The 22994-nt window shown below is 31.8% G+C and overlaps 3 protein-coding genes and 1 pseudogene across 3 annotated transcripts; 2 read left to right on the top strand and 2 right to left on the bottom strand.

The window, feature by feature from the left end:
* The first annotated feature begins 2844 nt into the window (after positions 1-2844).
* LOC110429370 (xyloglucan endotransglucosylase protein 1-like) lies at positions 2845-4565 on the top strand. Its single transcript, XM_021445383.2, has 3 exons — positions 2845-3613; positions 3702-3895; positions 4014-4565. Exons 1-3 carry the CDS (start codon positions 3332-3334, stop codon positions 4420-4422), a joined length of 885 nt encoding a protein of 294 aa, XP_021301058.1. The 5' UTR covers positions 2845-3331; the 3' UTR covers positions 4423-4565.
* A 6227-nt stretch (positions 4566-10792) lies between these two features.
* Positions 10793-13901, top strand: LOC110409347 (haloacid dehalogenase (HAD) superfamily protein). The gene is made up of 5 exons (XM_021418657.2): positions 10793-11604; positions 11718-11795; positions 12071-12144; positions 12233-12340; positions 13671-13901. Exons 1-5 carry the CDS (start codon positions 10929-10931, stop codon positions 13785-13787), a joined length of 1053 nt encoding a protein of 350 aa, XP_021274332.1. The 5' UTR covers positions 10793-10928; the 3' UTR covers positions 13788-13901.
* A 2336-nt stretch (positions 13902-16237) lies between these two features.
* Positions 16238-16540, bottom strand: LOC149527635 (protopanaxadiol 6-hydroxylase pseudogene; annotated as a pseudogene).
* Positions 16541-16593: 53 nt separating this feature from the next.
* Positions 16594-17998, bottom strand: CYP718 (cytochrome P450, family 718). The gene is given in 4 exon segments (XM_021445045.2): positions 16594-16829; positions 16963-17033; positions 17035-17074; positions 17077-17998. Coding segments are annotated over 4 exon segments (1161 nt in total). The 5' UTR covers positions 17891-17998.
* Positions 17999-22994: the final 4996 nt, after the last annotated feature.

The following is a 22994-nucleotide window of genomic DNA, read 5'->3' as shown; positions in this document are numbered from 1 at the left end:
ATAAAATTGTTGTTCTCTGTTACCCTTTCCCTGGCTATACACATTGGTATGGAGTATGTAAGGATCTCCAGATAAGTTGCCCAAAAATTCGAGGTCGATCTCATCATGGGTTGGCCCTTCAGAAGACAACTGCAAAATGTGGATAAATTTAGCTGTAAATAAAGAATGATACCCTGACAGAGCACCGGAGCCACAGAATTGATAATGAAATGAAACTTACATAGTATGTAGTGACAGTGCCAGCTGAGTTGCCAGGTATTAGCTTGATTTGCATGTCAATTCTTCCAAAGAGGTATTCATGCTTGGACCTGAAGCCGGAGCCAGAAGCCTTGTCCAGAGAAAGTGTCAGAAGTTGGCCTCCATTGAGTATCTTAGCACGTTGATTGCCGCCCCATGTAACGTCGAAGTTTTCATAGAAGTTTCCTTCCGAGGCTGTTAGTAGAGTAAATACAAACAGAAAAAGCAAAAGTATCGAGGAAAGCCTAGAAGAGGATGGCATCTTCCTTTCCTTAACGAAGACAGAGAGCTGAAAAGCAGTTGAGAGGAATGAAGTTGTATGATGTTAGAACTTGCGCTTGACGATCCTTTATATACGTAAGTCGGAGCGCTTGAAGTAGTTCTAAACGGTTGGATAAAGGGATAGCTGGCAGGCAAAGCAACTTGCTCAAGAGCAGTAGAATAAAGCTGGCAAAGTCTTTGTTTCCTGACTGGACAGGTGTCAAAACTAGGATATATGAGAAGCAGACAGGGAAGGAGCGTATGAAACCAGAATAAATGAATAAAATCTGGGGAAGACGACGAAGAATTGGGATTTCTACTTGTGAACATCTTTGTGGGCCACTCATGCTCCACCGGAATTCACTGTAGCAGGTGTAAGAAGTATAATAAACCATTGAAACAAGTGGGAGAGGTGGGTACTGGGGACGCCAACCAGATCAGACGAAGCTGGCAACTTTTGAGTGACTATGTGAAAAACTGGAGGCAGAAGACATGCATGTTGGGGATTAGCATTACACGCGAGTTTATTTATTTATTACGCAGAAGACGATGGAACCCTATGCCTTCCCAACCAAAACTCCCATTCCATGCAGCTTCCTTTGCATGCTTATCTCCAAAGTATATCATTAGGCACCATTTCACACAACAAAGAAGACAAGCAACTTAATCTAATATTAGTTATTAAGTATATGTTTGTGGGTTATGCTACTGACCTCAGAATTTCACAACTAATTAAGCTTGTACAACGCAAAAATACCACCAGGGAGAGACATGCTGATTAATCTTATAAGTTTTGAATAGTTGATTTCCTTGTGATTGAAGCTATCATATATTTGTGTTCATAGGTATTGTGGCTGAGAGGAGATGAATTAGGTTTTGTTGTTTTCACCACAATTAATTTGACACTGCTCAAAACCTGTAAGTCAGGATAGACTAAACATGTATTTATAAAACGAAATTAATTAAGCTTGTGAATTGCACATAAATCCAATATTAAGAAATTCAAACACGAACCAATGTGCTAAGAGTTATTAAAATATTCCAATTAAATTCATCATGACAAAGAATAGGTGGAATCTGAATACTAAAGATTATTTGGGATGAAGTGGTCACTTGGTAAGAAAAGTTCATGCAACCAAAATACTGTCATGTCAACAAATTTAATAGTTGAACATTTACATTATTAACGATTCTTCTTCATCTAACATTTAATAAAATTATAGAGATTATATTTGTTAAAATTATAGTATAAAGACTATAATTTTAATATTAAAATAATACAAAAATCAATCTTAAACCTTCAGCCTTATTTTTTTTATTTGTTAGATTTATAAAATTATGTCCACTTTAACATTTTTTACTTAATAATAAGATAGATCCAAATCTTCTTCCCTAAAATGATATATACCTTGATTATATATATCAAAGGAGCGACTCAGTAATTTTAAAAGTCTAAAGCTAAATATTTAAATGGGTTTTTTTTTATTGAAATTAAGAAAATAATGTACTTTTCATTGAAGTTAAGGAAAAGCAAATGAGGAAAGAAGAATTTACAAGTGGATATTATAAATTGAAAAAAAAATTAGTTTTATATATAGAAAAAAATTATTAGAGATCATTTAATACATATTATCCTTAGTTGATTAAGAAAATTAATAGCATTATGGGAATTGGAAAGGGATTAAAAATTGAGATTTATTAGGTAAGGAAGTGAGAATATGTATAGGGATGTGGAAATGAGAAAAAAATATTTATTAGACATAAAAAAATAAAAAAATATTTTATTAATTATATTAATTTTTATATATGTTTAATATAATTAATTTTATTATTATTATAAAATTATGAGACTTCTTCAAATTTGAGTCTAAAACCCTTGTTTTGGTGCTTTACCCACCTAACGGCACTTATATATATATATATATATATATATTCAAAGCCCTAATCAATTTGCACCTGCAACCTATGCTTCCATGTATGTGCGTATGCAAAGACCGGTGAGTTTATTTCTTTGGTCATATTCAAAGTGTGGAACTGGAATGCTAGCATAACTCAGAGCAAGTTCAGTAAATGATCTTAATTGGGCTGTAATAAATACTGAGGGCGAAAGTGCACGGAAAGTTATATATATTTTGGTTTGAAAAGAATATATTGTATCCCTTATCATTCCTAACGCGTCTCTCTTCTGTCTCCAGCATTTTCACATATACAGATTAAAGTTGCCAGCTGCTGCTGCTCCAATTGTCATCTGGTTGGGTTGGCAGCGCTGAATAGATCCTCCGCCTCTCTCTCTCATTTACTTTTTAATTTCTTCAATCGGATATAGTTCAGTCAACACGCTCGGTTCAAGCACCAAAAGACCCTCAAGAAAAGCCAGAACTCTACCATGGAACCGTCCTCAAAAACCCTTTTTCTAGCTTCCTTTGCTCCTTCCTTCTTTCAGTAATGCGAATTTGCCAGCTTCATTCTACTGTTCAAACAAGGATTGCCAGCTCTATGTGTAGACTAGACAGTAGTTTATTATTCCAAGCATCTTATTCTTTTTTTTAAAATAATATAAAATGTAGAATTTTTTCGGTCACTTTATTGAAAAGTTGACATTCTAAATAGCTCCAAACAATTAACTATCGGTGCTCAAACTCAAAACCTATTATAATGGTGGCAAACGAAAACCCTTTGAATTAACCACGTTGACCGGCACTCATAATACTAGCCTAGCCTATAAAAAGAGCGTTTATAGCTCACGCTCTAACGTCACGCTTTTACCTCTCTTTCGGCTGTCTTAATTTCGAAAGCTCTCTGTGCGCCTTTCATTTGTTTAGGAAAAAGGACGATGTCATTCTCTTGCTCTACACTTCCATCAATACTTTTGCTTTCTCTCTTTGTATTCACTCTTACAACTTGCTCAGAGGGGAACTTTTATGAGAACTTTGACGTTACATGGGGTGGCGATCAGCGTGCTAAGATACTCAATGGAGGCCAACTTCTGACACTTTCCCTGGACAAGGATTCCGGATCTGGCTTCCGGTCCAAGCATGAATACCTTTTTGGAAGAATTGACATGCAAATAAAGCTAGTACCGGGCAATTCAGCTGGCACTGTCACTACATATTATGTAAGTTTATCAATTCTACAGCTCAGCTGCCCTGTAATTAAAGGCAAAATTTGCTTAGTTGATTGATTTGTACTACTACACTTTGCAGTTATCTTCTGAAGGGCCAAACCATGATGAGATTGACTTTGAATACTTGGGCAACTTGTCTGGAGATCCTTACATCCTCCATACCAATGTGTATAGCCAGGGAAAGGGTAACAGAGAACAACAATTTTATCTCTGGTTTGATCCCACAAAGGCGTTTCACACCTACTCCATCGTCTGGAATCGTCAACGTATCATGTAAGCAATATGAACTCACCATCGTGAATCACTTCAATATTAGAGTGCCTAAATATGTAGGGTCAGATTCAAAATGATATGCAAGTTCTCTAATGTATTTGCTATTCTTTGCTTTCAGATTCATGGTTGACAACATTCCTATCAGAGTATTCAACAACATGGAATCAATCGGTGTTCCTTTCCCCAGCAACCAACCCATGAGGATTTACTCAAGTCTCTGGAACGCTGATGACTGGGCAACAAGAGGTGGCCTTGTGAAAACTGACTGGACGCACGCTCCTTTCACTGCCTCTTATAGAAACTTCAACGCCAATGCCTGTATTTGGTCATCATCTCAGCCTTCCTGTGCCTCCAAGTCCACCGATTCCCTGCAGGCAAATGCTTGGGAGAACCAAACTCTCGGTGCAGCTGGCCGGAACAGAATCAGATGGGTGCAAAACAAGTTCATGGTGTACAATTACTGCACTGACTTGAAACGGTTCCCTCAGGGTCTCTCGCCAGAATGCAAGCGGTCAAGGTTCCTCTAGTGATATTACACCCACAAAATGTTACACTGTATATACTACCTCTCACATAAAACATGTAGTTGTCCATGAAATTTTTTATTCTTTAATTATTTCTGCAAATATTACAATTAAATAAATTAGTTCTGGTTCCCATTTACAATTAAGTCAAGCAGATCAGCCTTAATGCTTTCTTGAATTCTGACGACGTATGGTCATCAAAGTCCTTGACAAACTGCGAGCTAATTACTACTTGGAAAAGCTATTTATTTTCCATTTCCCAAAATATATACTTGGTGATACTACTTGAACCAATTCAGTAATTCCCTCCAATTTTTTTGCAATTGGTATTCACTACAGGTATATATTCTTTAATCCGTTAATTTTGGTACTTGTTTTACTAAGAGAAAAAGTGATATGAGATTTCAGTTTACCAGCCAGACGATGAATTTAACAATTCAAGTGTAACCTATGGTCGATCCCTTGAAAAGAATTGAAATCTATTATTAATTAAAGCTCTATGTATAAAAAGGAGAATGATGTATTTCACCTATAAATCTATATTATAATCAGTATCATTTTGTTTAATTAGGATAGAGCTAGCTACATATAGTTCCATGGGGCTCATTTCAACCGACTCCAGTGAGCTTTTTAACTATTTTTTAAAAGCCCCAGTGAACTTAATTTGAGGAATTTATCAATTTAATAGCATTATATTATGTGTTTTCTTTTATTGGTCTTGAATATAAACTTGAAAAAAAATATTTATATTATTAGAATTTTTTATTATGTGGGTTTCTATTAATTGGTAATTTTAATTTTATAAAATAGATTGATAATTTATTCTTATTATGAGATAAAGTATGAGAGTCCAATTAATATTAAAGTGATCAATTAGGCTTATCACGTCTAATTGGGTTAATGCAATTTGATGGTTGTATAAGCTTTGGCCCAGTACGCCCTTAATGGATAGACTAGTTAGGTCTCTCTTCTCTTTTAACTTTTATCTACTTATTGAGAGCTGCCACAAAGAATAGAAAAGTGCAAAGAGGAAGATCTAGCCTTATCCATAAATTTTTTATCTTTTCATTGTAAGCAATGGCTATATTTATGAATCAAATAGGTATGGAATAAATAATTGATTCTTTTGGTGTTCTAATATTCACATATAGATTTAATGATTCAACTTAAATGTGGTATCAGAGTAACTTATGTAAAATTAGAACCCAACAAAATTTAAAAATTTAATGAATTTATTTTGTAAAATTGTATGTTGGGGCATACTTATTTTTTATTATTGAAATTTATTTTCCAGTTATTGTTTCTGAACATAAGGTTAGGGTGTTTATTCCTTACAATGCATAGATTAATTTTGTATAAATCTTTTTTTTCTTCACTAGTACCATGGAGATAGGAATTAGATAGTAAGTTTTGGGTTTAAACATAAAACCCAAAATCTAGTTCTTGATTAATCACTTATATTTTATATGTTTTAATTTAAATTGGACTCTTGAAATCAAGTCACATATGTTATAAAGTTGATATCTGAGTCTAATTACATAAAATATAAGTATATTGCAACCAATTTTGGAGAAAACTTAAAACGGGTTAAGAATGGATTTTCGAAATTAATTTTCTTGATCAATTGATTTTGGGTTTGGAGTTTTTTGATGAGTTTTAATGCATGGGTATTATAAAACAAAATCTTAATTGAGATTTATAAGGATCAATTTCATAAAAAATATTTAAAAAGTCAAGAATTAAAAAAAAATTAGCATAAAGACCCAAATAAGTTGAATTTGATTCAATTGGGTCACATTTGACCCAATTAAAAGTTGAAGATATAAAAAAAATCTGTTGGGCAACGAAGCCCACTCTCAAGCATGGAGTGTGAGGAACTTGGGGCCCATTAGGCTCATTATTTTTAAAATATTTGTTGGCAGTTAATCTCCACTTGGCTAATTCTACATGTTGTTAATCTCCACTTGCCTAATTCTACATGTTGTGCTATTTTTTTGAATTTTTAATGCAGGTTTAATATTTATTTAATTTCATCTGTATTTAATTAATTATTCTGAATATTTTTGATAAGATATTTCTAGAATGCATGTGATAGAAAAATTATATATATATATATATATATATGTTTGAGTTGAATGGTTATATGGACTCTCCATGGATTAGTCTCTAAATTTGTATACTTTCGAGTTAAAATTATATACATAATTTAGAGAATGTATTATCTTTATTTTTTTTAAATAAAAAGGTTTAAGACTTTATGTTTTATTGCAATGAATACTATTTTGGATCAAATGAGATATACCCATGTTTAGTATCTCAACATGAATGGTTCATTGCATACATTGGGTTGAATATGCAAATTAAGGAATTTGGGCAAATAATTAATGCCGGATTTAAGAAAGTTTTTTATTAATTGATGTAAGTGTTTGGCTGCCAAAGTGGCTCATTTACTAAAATTAATGGATTATTTTCTTAAACAAAAGGTTACATGATGATTTCTTTTTTTAAATTGCTTTATACAATCACCTGCCCAAAGAGGGTTATTGTGTAGGGTAATTTAGAGTGGGAGATGAAGCATCATCGTTAAGTGTATATTGATTTAGAAGGTTTATCTGCCTAAAAAGGATAAGCTTTTCAAAAACTGGAATATTCTTATATTAGCTTTATGTGGAGAGTGCCTATTAGCATGTCGTATTCTCTATCCAAAGGGGAGTTTGTGATGATGCACTTGGACTCTTAGGTTATTTTCTTTTAGTACATTATGGATTAGTGCTAATTATTTCATTATTGCCCAATTAACTAATAGTTACATTTCTTGTCTTGAATAATGACATTTATTGTGAATAATAATCAAGCTATTATTGAAACTCTTAATGGGTTTAACTATAAGAGATGGAATGAAGATTTGTCTTTGCCTTGGTCATGAGTGAAATAAACATAGCCTTACGTGTTGATAAGCCTGCTACCCTTACTGACAAGAGCACTATTGAAGAAAAAAGTTTTTTGCTTAATAAGATAAAGCAAATCACTTATGTATGCATGCTATTAAGAGATTTGTCTCTGAACATCTTTTAAGTGGGTTGCAAAAGACTGAAACTGTTAAAGAACTTTATGAAGCAATAGGTGAAAGATATCAAAAATCCAGTAAGTTTAAGGCTGAGAGCTTTATGAATTAGCTTACGAGTATGAAGTATAACAGTGTTGAAGGGGTTAGGGATTTTATCATGAAAATGGTTCAAACTGGGTTTCCTACTAGTCCATAACTAAAAAGGTGTTCTAAAAACTAATTTACGGGGCACTTTATTAAAAACGTACAAAACAGTTTTAATGGCTTCACCCCAAAGGGACTCGGGAAGGTTAGTATTAACAAGTTTATTGTTCATCATGCTCTTAATTCTTTACCTATTTAGTTTACCCAAATAAAAACTACCTATAATGCTGTGAATAAGGTTTGGAGTGTATGACTTTATTTCTAAGTGCGCATCTAAAGAAGAAAAACTCAAGAAAGAAAAAAGTGAGAGTGCCTTGTTACCACCAATTCCAAACCTTATTACTGAAAGAATTTTTTTTAAACATTCATGAGATGTTTGATTTTACATTTGTTTATGATCATCGTTAATTGATAATCCATGCTATTATGTGGTATTATTTGTACCTGTATATCTAATTGCTATTTTGCATATATGCTTTATAAAATCTTGAGATTGGTGTTTATCTCAAAAGTGATTTTATTAGTATGTCTCATGAATGATACTCGTAGAGAACTTCGAGGATAAGTGGGAGACATACAGGCATATTGTCAATGCTAAATAGATTTCTCACCATGTTTAGAAAAATCAGCAAGAGGACTGACAATGAAAATAACACATTGAGATCACATTTGGGTGTTATTTTCTTGTTACAGAGCTACACTGAGATCCACTGTCGATAGGATCACTGGTACTTGTAAATATGGATATGTCTTTTGTCAATAAGTGGCATAATGATTGCCATAATTCAGTATTAGATGTTTCTATTGGATAGGATTGTTAAGACATTGTCTCTAAGGGCTAAATATTTTTAAATTGTGGCCACATCAAAATTAAGTCAATTAGTCCAGAGTCTTGTTTTTTAAAGTGTTTTTTTAAAGTCAAAATAAACTCCAATTAATATTGTCTAAGTGGGAGAATGTTAGAATTTTCTATTATGTGGGCTTCTATTAATTGGTAATTTTGGTTTAATAAAATAAACTGATAGTTTAATATTATTGTAAGACAAAGCATGAGAGCCCAATTAATATTAAAGCGATCAGTTAATGATGAGCTTTACACATCTAATTGGGTTAGTATGGTTTAGCGGCTGTATAAGCCTTGGCCCAATACGCCTTTAATGGGGAGGCAAGTATTAAGGTTTTGTTTATATATATATATATATATATATATATATGACTAGGTCCCTTTTTCCCTTATAACTTAACGGTATCTACCTAGTGAGAGCTGCCACAAACAATAGAGAAGTGCGAAGAGGAAGATCTAGCCTTAATCAAGAATTATTTATCTTTCTACTACAAGCAATGGCTACCTCTATAAATCAAACATGTACGGAATAAATAATTGATTCTTTTGGTGTTCTAATATTCACACATGGATTTAGGGATTCAGCTTACATATATATAAGGAAATTTTGTCTATATTTTTATTATAGCAATAAGCTAAAATGTGACTCAATTCACTTACTTATAAGCAATTTTTTTAAGCATTTAATTTGATATTGTTGATGACCAACTCATGTGAGTCAATATTATGTGGTGTTCATATATCATGCAAGTGATTGGATGACAATTGTTTCAAAATTTGAGGTTAAGTACTCAATTGGAATGGTTTAAATGTTAAGAACTACCAAGTAATAAATACAAAGGTCTACTACCTAGGGGTGCAATTTACCCAAGGATGAGAGAAGAAATAAGACAATGAAATAAAAAGAAATAAAGAACAATATAAGAGACGACCAATGTATACAAATATTTAAAAATTAGCTATAAAGGGTACTTTAATTGGCTAGGGCCTTGAGAAAGAGGATAATGGATTTAGAGAGAGATAGCTAGAAGGGAACAAGAAAAGTATTGTTGTGTTGGAGTTGGAGTTGGAGAGAGAATTTTTTTAATTTAGTTTTTAAGAAAATTTTTAATACTTAGTATTTTGTGGTATGTTTAATTTGTAGAATATAATGAAATGGAATAAAATAAAAATTTTATAAAAATGAAATAAGGTAGGAATATAATGGAAATGTTATTATCTAGTTCAGTTGATGGAATGAAATGAGGTAAGTATTGCTATTATGATTTATTTCAAAATTTAGTGGGTAAAATTTTTTTTGAAATAACAAAAGAATAAATAAAAAAAAAAAAATTATTATACTATATAATTATCTATTTTTTATTTATTTTATTTTTAAATATTAATGATTTATTAATTATTAAAGATATTACTAATTTATAATTTAAATATTAATATTTTATTTATAATTTAAAAATTATTATAATTAAAATATTAATAATTTAATTAATTTTTAAATTTTAATTACTAATTTTTATAATATATAATTAAAAACTTAAATTTTTATTTTATTTTTTTTCATTTCACTTACAAAGAGTATTTTTGTCTTGTTAATTTAGAAGCTATTCCCCAACCATAGAATAATAAATACCATGAGGGATTGGGAGCAGCTAATCTTTGATTTTGGGTAATTTTGGAAAATAGAGATTGCAGGAAAATGACTATTTTTTGGACCATTTGGTAACCAAATGAAGGAATAAATATTCAAAATCAAACATGCTGGTAGAGTTTTAGTTTTATTTAATCAATGTGTCAAACATAAACCATATAAAAAAATTAACTATAAAAGGTATTGTAACTTATTGGGCCCTTGAGAGGCATTTTTTGATTAAGAAAATAATAGATCTATCTCTCATATATTATTTCATAATTAAAACATAATTTATACTTGATTAATTTAACTCTTAAATTTTATATTTTATTCATAAATACCGTAAAATTTTGATAATTAAATATTTATTGAAAAAATCTCGATTGATATAAATAATAATTATATATGATTAATTCGAAATTTTAAGTATGTGATGAATACAAACATATTATTAAATCTAACGATTGATTTATTAAAATATTAATTGATGTGGAATTCTAAAAGTAAGAAAAATGAATTAATTTTATATTGATATAATTTATTTTTTTATAATTAATGTTTCTTTTTCAAATATAAGTTCCAACCAATGTTCCGAATATTAGAAATTTAAAGTTACCAAATATAGGCTAAATTACAGTCCACTGTATAACTAGAAAGTTAGATGGTAAAATCAAGGGAAAGAGATCAACGATAGATGGCAGTGGCAATCGACGGTCCCTCAGAGGCTCCGACGTGCAAACCAAGCCAACTGTCACGCAAAAAGGGTTACCACAAAAAATTGAAAATGCCCTTCTTTATCGAGTAATTATAACAACACATTGGAGATGCAGCCGGTTGCAGTTGCTGCATTCCCCAACTGCTGTTATCCCGTCCCCAACCGCTTCCTTCATTTCCATTTCAAAGAAAATCCCTCCAATCTTTCCTTTCCCAGGAACCAATCCCACATCAGAAACCTCTGTTCTTTAACTCTCCCCACGACAACTAACAATTTCAGCAAACCCCAACAAGAGAACCAGAACAGGACAAACAGTCACACATACCCAGATCAGAAATCCGCATTCCTTGACCAGTTTTACTTTTCCTTTAGCAAAATCAACGTAAATAACCAAGACCCAGATCCCCAAAACGAAGATAAAGAAAGGGAAAAACATCCCGGAAAGACCAAATTTTGGCATTTCCTCAGAGTTATTTTCACAAACATGTGGTGGGCAGATTTGAAAGCTGCGGTAGGACAAAGAATCAATGTTGAAGGCATTGTTTCGTCGGTTGGAGTGTTCGTTAGAGACCGTCACTTGGCGTTGCCGCATGTTGCAGTGCGTGATATAAGGTGCATTGATTGGAATGAGCTGCACAGAAGAGGGTTCAAAGGTGTTGTTTTCGATAAGGATAATACGATTACTGCTCCTTATTCTTTGACGCTTTGGCCTCCTCTTGAGCCTTCTATTGAGCAGTGCAAAGATGTGTTTGATCCTGATATCGCTGTGTTTAGTAACTCTGCTGGTAACTTTTGCCTTTACTTGTTTATATTGATTCCTGTTTTAACTCTTGCTGATTGTGTTTCTGTGCAATATGTTGATGTTTTGCCCTTTTCCCCCGCTTTATGATGAATAAAGGTCTTTTAGAGTATGATCATGATGGTTCGAAGGCCAAGAAACTAGAGGGGACTATTGGTATTAAAGTCATAAGGCATAGTAAGTGTTCTTTTCTCAGTTTAACCATTTACTTTAAGTCTGTTACCAAATTCATTCTATACCATTCATGAAAAATATATTAATGTTTTAACTGTATGTTGCAGTTTCAATTCTATGTTAAAACACTATGCATGTAAATGGCTTGGGATTTACAATTGTTGCTAAATTTTATTTGTAGGTTTAGCACACATTAATATGAGTTATTGTTAATTTATGCCAAAAGTGTTTGGTTTATCTAGAATTGATTAGTGTGTCTATCTGACATGTCTTTCTAGGGGTGAAGAAACCAGCTGGAACAGCTGAAGAAATCGAGAAACACTTTGGATGTCAATCATCGCAACTTATCATGGTATGCAAAGGGTGATTGAACTTACTGGATGGTTGTTTTAATGTTTGACTTCAGATTACGTTAGTGACCTAATTTATGTTTATGGCAGGTGGGTGATCGGCCCTTCACTGATATTGTTTATGGAAATCGAAATGGGTTTTTGACTATATTAACTGAGCCATTGAGTCTTGTTGAGGAGCCATTCATTGTTAGGCAGGTTAGTTTTCTTTCATTTTTGTTTTGTTTTGCTGTTTTTTGTGTTTTGTTTGTTTTTGTTTTTTTCTTTTTCTTTTTATGCACTGAAGCACCTTCCTGAATACTTCGAACAGAAAAGATTGAGAATGCAAACCCTAGGAAAGTATCTTGATGCATCTTTGGTCTCTTATTGTGAGAGAAACTTGCTGCAGAAGATTTTGTCTCTGAAATTGAGCCTTAGCAGTTAACTTTTAGAACGTTAATAAGGACCATAGTTATTGGATCTTTCTTCATTCTCTTACAAGACCTTACATCCATTTAATTGTTATTTTGAAATTATGGTATTCACCATTTGGTGACTGGAGACTGTCTTTTTCCCTAATTGCATCAGCTTTCTAAATTAAGTCTTTTAGGGTTTTGCAACAATTCAATCTATCACTCTTGGTGGACTTCAACTTGAACAAAAATCAGATATAAGACATATAATGATGAGATGTGGTGGATTTGTTTTGGTGGGGCTGTCAATTAGCATGTTTCTTGGCTCACTTAGAGCTTGTTTTTCCTTTCTTTGATGAACCTATGAAGTCTCTGCCAATAGCTGTTGACTTGCATCTTCCCTCTTAAGTGAAATGTTGTCTTCAAGCTTTCTTGGTATTGGGTACATTATTTGCACTATATTAGAATTACACCTATGTGGAAAATTTCGTTCCCTCTGTGTTTTTATTGCATCATGTTTGAATCAGTTTGCCCATTTTTATCTGTTTTAAACTTTTATGCATGTCCAACAAACTTCCATCATCAATCCCACTTTTTTAGATACACATCATGTTTTCCAGGTAGTTATTTTGATTGACAAATCTCCTGAACAACATGGAGAATTTTTTAATCCTCCTCTTTCCATTCTTTCTATTAATTACAATTATGAGAGCCATGTTGGAGGAAGGCTATTCACTGCCAGGAGAATGGATTTAAGAGTTAACTGCAAGGGGTTAAGGAGAGAACTTGAAGTCCAAACTTGATTTACGAGTAGGGTTTGGCGTGGCCACTCCATCGCTGTTGGATCTTTTAATATATAAAAGTTAACTCTTTTTTTCTTTTTCTTTCTTTTTTCTTTTTCCTGAGTTTGTTAGTCTTTTAAATGGAAAACGCATGTACATTGCATTTTAAGATGAAATAGTAGAGGGTGCAGATAATATCTTGGTGAAGGTTGATTTGTGATTGTTATACTAGTTTGGCTTGTATTTGACTTCCCTGCGTCTCTGCTTTGGTATTATTTTGTGTAGTATGTGTTGATTTCTGTTATTTCTTTCAAATTCTTATGAATTATAATGGAAGAGACTAAATGTTTGCAGGTGCGGAGACTAGAGCTGACCCTCATAAATCGGTGGTTTAGAAGAGGTTTGCAGCCAATTAGTCATAATTTACTACCAGATACCATGCACTGTGTGAAAGATCCATCTTCTCTGTAAGAAATACCATGGATATATGAGACAATAACTGTCTATGTAGGCGTTGACAAATTTTTAACTCATGATTATTTGCTTCTTGGAACCACTTCAAAATTTATTTAATTCTTTCATTTAGTACGACAAAGTAATTTTTTAACTCTTATTTGATTTAAAACTTCAAAGAAAGAAAGGAGGGCAACTGAAGCAAGGAAAAACCACTTCAGCATGTTAATAGCTTCCTTGGAAAGATGATGTATTTGCCTTCTTGCTAGTACCGAAGTAGTGCGTCTAGTAGATGAATATTGTTGCTCCTTAGCAGCAGTTCTCATTCATTAATTTTGTTTTTCTTTGAATTTGGGTTCGTAGGATGGGCTGCATAATAGGGACACTCTTTTTCCATCTCGTATACTCCCTTGGTGTATTCATTCATTCCCATCCCATAAGTCTTGTTTTGCTAGAGTTTGTTCACTAGTTTAGGCATCATCTAAATTCCAAACACAATTAGTGGATGTCACAATTGAGAAAGATTTCTTGATTTTAACCCATTTATAGTAGTGGAGTGGCCATTGTAGAGCACAATCACTACCAGGTCAGATATGGGACTGTCTTTTATTAATTAGTTCTCATATTTTATTTTGTAAATAAAAATTTTCAGGTGAAAGAATCTATATTCTTTAGAACGAATCCTACCTTATTCTTTAAGTTGCATGCTTTTAGAAATGCTGGTAGTTATAGAGCCATTTCCTGTATTGCATTTTTGCTAGCAAATGTCATTTACATAGGTTACACTTGATTTATATATTAACATGATGCTGATAGGTGCTGTGCAAATAATTGCATGCTGGAAAACATGAAATTGTGGAAGCATTCTGGATAAGTAGAAAGAAAGGGGTTAGTTAAGGAGTGGGGAAGTGATTATAAAGGAACCATGAGCAAAGGGTAATTTTTGCCTTTGAGGCTTTGATTTATTGTAGAGCATAAATAATCCAGCTGACTAAAGTAAAATTGTTAGCATTTTTGGTGGTGAGCACGGTGTAGAATTAGAACAGACAGATATAATTGGGCAGCTAAATTCCTTTTGTGTTGTCTGATTTAGAAATGGAATTGGCCAGCTGAAATCTCATTGTTTTGTTGGAGAGAATCAGGCATGCATTTGGCATATGGCATGCTTTCCTCGCAGAAACTAAGCAGTGAATTTTGGGTTTCATCATGCCTTTAGTTGTCAAGGGATGTTTTGACATATGCCGTACCAGACATCTATGTCTGTGAACCTTTAAACCAAGTCACTATGCCTGCCTCTCTTGCCCTATGTTGTCATTCGGAATACGAATTGTATGCAAGGTCAATTTTCAGCATGATGTGGGTTAACCTGCTCTTGTATGTATACCATGTCAATGCTCATGACATCCTAGAACATATATTTGGAATAATCTCGTATAAATACAAAAATTTGTCTTCTAATTTCAGAAGTACATGCTCAATCATAAACATATTCTATAAACTTGAAGATTTGGTGTTAGGAATGCTCAATTAATTTTCTTAAATAATCTATATTTGACTGGAATTGCCTACCAAACCAAAGTCTGCCCATAATATTACAAGTTGGAAATAAAAGGAGTGTTGGTGCCAATTTTGAGCAAACTACACTTGGATTTTATAATTAAAGGTGTTCAAAGATCGGGTTATTCTTTAAGATCCATTAGCTTGACGCAACTTTGATTCGGATTGATTACAAAATTTTTACGTCTGAGCTCAACCTGATCAATGTTATACTATTTTATTATCATATTCCAGTTTAATTTTAATTTTAAATGTATTTAAAACTATTAATGTTAATCGTATTAATTTTGTAAACTTTGCTACTCCAATGCTAGGGTTATTGATTAAATTAAACTTGCGTACGGCACCACAAACATAAAATTGCACTTCATAAATAATTTTTATGGGATAAAAAAAATCCTTGTGCTTAGCTTAATAATAATAATAATAATAAATTATGTTATAGTGTTTCTCTAATTTGTGTTTATTATATTAGATTACGTGATATGTTGTACATGGTTCAATATTTAGCATAAAAAGTTTTAACCTTTAATATTATCTGTTTGAGACTTTTATTCCATCTTTGCTCATAATTAATGCAGTTAAATTGTAAAGGCTTGGCTACTTAAGCTTAGGAAGGATGCATCTAGGCAACGTGTACTCATATTTAACTCATGAGAAGGAAATTAACGAGCTATTAGGCTCTAGCTCAAATGATATTTAGGTAGAAATTATTCTAAGTTAAGGGTTAAGTGCTATTGTTTGTTGCATCCGTGCCATTGACACATATACATATACATATATATGTATATATATATATATAGATGAATGGTGACAAAGAATACGGCCTCTGAGAGGGGAAGAAACCCAAAAAATAATAATAATGTTTACAAAGAATATAATTAAATAAAAAAAGAAACCCTTATGTGGCTTTACACTAACTTAGGAGAAATCTTGACAGGCATTCCCTGAGAGGGAAATGGGTGGGGAGCCATGGTGACTGACTCATTGGGATAGATCAATGACCAGTTGTAACGAGTAAGAACATAATGCACGAAGATGAGGATATTCAACTTGGCAAGCTGATAGCCTGCACAGACTCTTGGTCCTCCTCCAAAGGGAAGAAAAACGTAGGGTGGAACAAATTCCTCAAATCTGCTCGGATCAAAACGTTGAGGATCTTGGAAATACTCCCCACTGTAATGTGTTCCATACGCTGTCCGTAGCACCTGCATGCCACCGCAAAAGGAAAAATCATTTTGTAAGGGGAATCTATTTCAAGTTTTCGTCAACTTTTCTGGTTGTTGAAGCAAAAAGAGAAATCAATAACGCGTACCTTCCATCCTTTGGGAATGGTGAATCCTTGATATTCAAAGTCAGCAACTGCTTTCCTGAAAGAGCCAAAGATGGGAGGGAATAGCGGCATGCTTTCTCGAGCAGCTTGCCAGGTATACTCCATTTTCTTCACGTCTTCTAACGTCAGATTCTCACCTGGCCTTTTATTGTTTATTATATTAGCATGTTCTGGTGAACAAGACGGTGCTTTCACGTCAGAATTGAGAAAGACTTAAAGAGGAAATGAAGTACTGCATATCTAAGTTATGTACAAAGAAGCCGAAGTTGGATTGTAATTCATAAAAAGCACCAGTGGCGGTACCTTGGAGGAGGAGAGAATAGCACTCTGGATGTTGAGCCAACATTTTAAATGCCATGGCAATGGCGAACGAGCAAAACTACGTTATCGATGACCTCTTCCTCTGTAATATCCCTCGAATCATTGCAGCCACCAATAGCGATAGTAGCACTCCTCTTTTTCCTTCTCCTTGCAAGCTGCTTTCCATTTCTTTTCTCATTTCGGCCACTACTTCCGCCAATATCTTTGCTATCTCTAGCCTTGCTTTCTTCGCTCTTGAAAATTTAGAGCCAGGGAAGTTGACAGGTGGAGCGAAAACACCTTCTACAACTCTCTCAAAGGTACCTAACATCTGTGGCTCAACGTTGATCCCTAACAAGCACTCAAAGACTATGGTAAAGGTCAAAAGTTTTGTTGAACAATAAAGGCTGACATTATCTTTACCATACCAATTTTTGTCAAGGTGAAGTTGAACTGTGTTGCATATTTTTGGCACTAAAGCCTCTAGTCCTGCACAGTTGAGACAAGATGCTACCAGTCCGCGAAGGCAACGGTGCTGATCCCCTTGTTTTTCCATGATAGAATTTCTGCCCATGAGCTGAACTGAGGATGAAGGCCATGAGCTTATCACCAACTTGAATTCATTTGACAGGATGAACCGATTGGCTTCAGCTCCATTTACAACGACAGTAGGTGATCCCATAAGGCTTGTTTTGAAGATTTTTCCGTACTTTGCAATCCGGGGTTCAACAAACTCCTCAAACAACCAAATGTTACGTTGAGCTTTGTAGAACGCCATTGTTTCACCAATCAAAGGAAGTCCCATCTGCCCTGGAGGGAGTTTTCCCTTTATTCTGTAACAGCTTTTCTTGCGTTTTAAGAAAACGGTGGAGACCATTGCAGCTAGGCAAAAGACAATCCATGAAAGAACATTGCTGATCTCGAAAGCCATTTGTTTTTTGTTTCTTATTGGTGTGTGCGAAGAAAATAGACTGTGAAGCAGGAATCTATAGCTCCTTAGCAGGTGAAGTTGCGTTGATTTGTGCTGGATATAAATAGTCAAACCCCAGTTGATTTTCTGTAGAAGTCAACTAAATCATATATACATTCATTAACCTTCCCAATCGTATTATTAAATAATTTTTGTGGCTCAACACGTTGACTTGGATCGAAAGATTATCATCAAGTAGAGTATGAAAACAGTGAACATGGACGTTGCATGTGCCTGATTCATCTTGCTGATACCCTCACCGCCCTCTCAAATAACAAACATGTCATCATAATATATCTGAGGAATTCATTTTCTGATATGTGTAGAGAATCCCTGGTTTCAGTGTTGTTGAGTTTTTATAATCGTCAGAATATCCCTAAAAATCTGCAAAGTCCAACACAGAAAACAGATTTATCTCTTGAGGAGTCAAAATGCATAAAAATGGAATATCTTTTCACCGCCCATGACCCCCGACGGCAATAAGGATGATCATCTTTGGCAACTCTGATAAACTAATGTGAAAAAAGAAAACTATTTGCTGCACTGGCTGAATCAATTGGTTGAAGATTAGAGTCAAGTTATATCTCAAATCTATCAGGGAATTTTGTGGGAGAATATTAACTCAGTGTCCCAGCCATGTTTTTTTTTCCTTTGAAAGTATCCCAGCCATGTTAGAAAGCAAGATTTATGGATCGATCCGACCAATTATGATTGGAGGAAATTGTGAGAAAGAGTCAAGTTTTTTACTCAATTTTTGTCATGATTTAACAAAAAAAACCTTTAAAGATATTTTAAATAAATTAATCTCTCGATTTCTCTCTCCAGTCATATAGACAAATTAAATGCTCTTTTAGCTCTTTCAGCTCTCTCTAATTTGAGAACCATCGCCATCGCTCTGGTCCATCTCTCAACAATTATACCAAAATAAAATAACAATTTGTATTTTAACTAACAATAATTAACCAACTATTAGTTATAAGATTTCATTTGATATAAAATAAAAATAAATGGACTTAATTGAATGTAATAAAAAAATAAAAAATTATTTGAATTTTTTTAAAATCGTTTAAGAGTTTTTTTTAAAATATTATACCAAAATAAGAATATTAAGTGTTTTAAAAAATTAACTTAAAAAATTTTTAAAAAAAATTAAAGAAAGTGAAACAAGAGGAATATATTAGTTAAGGGTAAAATCCAAAAAGCCTCTCAAATCACTTCAAAAGTGTAATGGATATATGTGTGAATATCCATTTTGTTATGTATATTTAGATTTGGATATATATTAGATTGTATTAAGATTAAGACTTAATCCATCCACCTAATCTCTTAGTATTATTTTTATTTTGTAAATTCTGTCTAGATAAAGGATTATTAATTTATAAATAGATCTCTCACTTCATTTATAAATATACTCTTAAATACAATCTTCCTACTCCCTCCAAATACTTTCTTTATAATTATTCTCTTTTTTTTATAATTATTTTTTCACTTTATATTTCATAACACGTTATTCACACGAATTTTTAATCTCTCAAGTTGTGGTGCTATTTAATTTTTATCATTATTTCAAAGTCACAGTTTCAAGCTTTAATGGATTTTAATGGTTGATTTTCTTTTATATTTGGTTTTAGCGAATCAGTTAAGTAACTTAATATATCTTCAATGTTTTCATCCCTGAAAATTAATTTAAATGTGAATTTGCTATCATGTAATATACATTATATTTTATTCCTTAATTGGAAAGTGAATTTGCTAGTATATAGTTACTAATAAAAATAATAAACTGTCTATTTTCTAAAATAAATACAGCATCATTTAATAATTACGATCATAGATATGGAACAGGTCACAATAATAATTACAATCGTTGTAGTTACACTAATCACTACTCAAATTGTAAGAATACATTTATCCATTAGAAGTGAGTGTATAATTTTAATCCACCAAAAGTGGATAGATAATTTTGATAATTTTAATCCACCAGAAATTGATGGATACTTTTGACCTACAAGAAAAAGATAAATACTTTTTAGCCCACAAAAAGTAGATGAATACCTTTTAACCCACTAAAAATTAACAAATGGTGAAAGAGATATAATAAAAAAAACAAGTCTATCTACTTTATGAAGCAAATATGACATCGTGGTATTATTAATCTCTATTCTAATTTTAAGAATACATTTACTCACTAGAAGTGGATTAAAATAGAAGTGGATTAATAATTTTAATCCACCAAAAGTGGACGAATATATTTTGATCCACAAGGTAGACAAATACCTTTTAATCTACCAAAAGTTAATGTCTGGTGAAGAGATACAATAAAAAAGACAAAAGTTGATGGAATAAAAAGAATATAAAAAATGTCTTGTAATCAATGAGGCATGAAAGGCTATATAGAGCTTTATCAAGTATCACAGAATGCTAAAAAAAAAAAATGTTGAACTTTATCAAGCATCATTATATAATAAAAGAAAAAAAAATATCAAAACAAATTTTGTTCAAGATGATTTAAACCATGGTTAAGTTGATACACAGTAGGATGTTACAAATTTTCTTGTCCATGATGAAAAAGGAATTGATCATTTGGCTGGTAATGAAAATATTCAAGAATTAAATTTCTTAATAGTTTGTTAGTATGTTGTAATGTAACTTTATTATAAAGATATTTTTATATATTCTCATTAAATATAAATGATATGTTTTTATTATGAGTTTTAATGATAAAATCTATATTTAATGTTCTTTTATATTAACTTGTAAGTTTCTTACTATATATCTTATTTTAAAATATGGATATTTATCTAGTTGGATCCAAGATCAATGTTGTAAATATATATCTAGAAAACATTGCTACAATGTAAACTATATTTAAAGATAAAACATATTTTTTTCATTTGATAATAGAAGAAGGTAATGTCAATATAATATTCGGTAATACAAGATTAATTAAAAGTTTCAGAAGAGTTAATATTTTACTACCCAGAGGAACAAAGTTCATGATAGAAAATGTATTATTTTTTACCAAGTCTCAAAAAAATTCATTAAGTTTTGAAAAATTTTATCTAAATGGATATCATATTGAGACAATGAACCAAAGAGACATTGAATACCTTTACATTATGTCTACTATCTTAGTCAAAAGTGTGTATTGAAAAAATTACCCACTTTGTCCTCTAGAATGCACTACACAAAAATTAAGCTGATCAAAACTTATGTTAGAATAAACCAGAAGTTCACTAATGATTCTAATATTTGGCATGATAAGTTAGGCCATCCTAAATCAATAATAATGTGAAAAATTATTGAAAATACATGTAGTCATCCATTGAAAACTAAAAGATTTTTCAATATAATGAATTCTCATATATTGTTTGCTCTAAAGGTAAATTAATTATAAGATCATCACTAGCTAAAGTTGAGACTGAATCTCTAATATTTTTTAAACATATTCAGGTGATATATGTGGATTCATATATCCACCATGTGGACCATTTAGATATTTTACAATTTTAATCAACATATTGACTAGATGGTCACATGTGTGTTTATTATCATTTTGCAATTTCACATTTGCAATCATTCATTTGCAAGCACATTTTCTTAATTATGCAATCAAGATTATTCATCTTTACAATGTTGGTGAATTTACATCTCAAGCATTTAATAAATATTATATATTAGTTAAAATAATTATTGAACAACCTATTACTAATGTTCATACACAATATGGTCTACCATAATTGTTTATTAAACATTTTTAACTGATTGTGAGGGTATTATTTATGAAATCTAATGTCTCAATTTCTATTTAGGAGCATCCTATTTTAGATACAGACATAGAAATTATTGGTCAATGTGGAAAGTCACATTCAAAGTAGAATTGAATTCACTTGCAAAACATTAAATTTTTAGACCTATACTCTGTATATCAAATGATATAAAACCAATAGGATATAAATGGGTATTTGTGTGAAAACAAAATAAGAAAAATGAAATTATAAAATATAAAGCATGGCTTGTCATACAAGGTTTTACCCAACGACCTGGTTTTAATTATAAAGAGACATATTCTTTAATGATGGATGTAATTATAATTCTATATTAAATAATCTGACAATATATGAAAAGATTAAAATATGTTTGAAGGATGCAGTTACAACCTATTTATACGGCTCACTTGATAATAATATTTATATGAAAATTTATGAATGATTTAAGGTATCTGAAATACAAAATTTAAATTCTTGATAAATTTATTTGATTAAATTAAATAAATTTTTATGTGGATTAAAACAATCCAAATGCATATGGTGTAATCGCCCTAGTGAATATTTATTAAAAGAAAGTTATAAAAATGATCGTACATGCTCGTGTGTTTTTATAAAAAGATTTGAATTTAAATTTATGACAATTATTGTTTATGTTATGTTGATAACCTAAATATTATTGAAACTACTGAAAAGTTATCAAAAGTCATAGATTACTTAAAAAAAGAATTTGAGATGATAGACTTTGGAAAAATAAATTTTGTTTAAGTCCTCAAATTGAGCACTTGACAAATGAAATTTTTATTCATTAATTAAATTATATAGTAAAAGTGCTAAAACGATTTTATATGAACAAAGCGCATCCATTGAGTTAACTAATAGTTTGTAAAGCCAGTAAATGTGACAAAAAAAGAAAACCTTTTCTAACCTCCTAAGGATGATGAAGAACTTCTTGGTTCTAAAATATCATATATTAGTGCAATTGGAGCACTAATCTAGCTTACTAGTAATACATGACTTGTTATACCATTATTTAGAAGTAAGATATAGTTGTTTTCCAACTCAAAGATATTGAAATGGAATTAAACATATATTTTAATATCTTCCCAGGGATAAGGGACATAGGCTTATATAACTTAAATGTATCAAAATCAAATTTAATTGGTCATGTACATATAAAATATTTATCTAATACATACAAGACTTGATCCTAAACAAGTTACTTATTCATACGTGGAGGTATGACTATTTCATAGTGTTTTTGTAAAATAAACTCTATTTGCTACTTCTTCTAACCT

This window comes from Theobroma umbraticum, unplaced genomic scaffold, assembly GCF_002168275.2.
Source record: "Theobroma umbraticum cultivar Fairchild unplaced genomic scaffold, ASM216827v3 scaffold_44.0, whole genome shotgun sequence".
Classification (NCBI taxonomy): Eukaryota; Viridiplantae; Streptophyta; class Magnoliopsida; order Malvales; family Malvaceae; genus Theobroma; species Theobroma umbraticum.
Note: the sequence above shows the minus strand (reverse complement) of the source record. Positions and strands in the feature narration are given on the sequence as shown.

Bases quoted from the DNA above. Each gene is read 5' to 3' on its own strand.
- LOC110429370 (XM_021445383.2), top strand. From the start codon at position 3,332: ATGTCATTCTCTTGCTCTACACTTCCATCAATACTTTTGCTTTCTCTC. The intron at 3,614-3,701 runs GTAAGTTTATCA...TACACTTTGCAG, and splicing joins GCACTGTCACTACATATTAT to TTATCTTCTGAAGGGCCAAA. The intron at 3,896-4,013 runs GTAAGCAATATG...CTTTGCTTTCAG, and splicing joins TGGAATCGTCAACGTATCAT to ATTCATGGTTGACAACATTC.
- LOC110409347 (XM_021418657.2), top strand. From the start codon at position 10,929: ATGCAGCCGGTTGCAGTTGCTGCATTCCCCAACTGCTGTTATCCCGTC. The intron at 11,796-12,070 runs GTAAGTGTTCTT...ATGTCTTTCTAG, and splicing joins TATTAAAGTCATAAGGCATA to GGGTGAAGAAACCAGCTGGA. The intron at 12,145-12,232 runs GTATGCAAAGGG...TGTTTATGGCAG, and splicing joins AATCATCGCAACTTATCATG to GTGGGTGATCGGCCCTTCAC.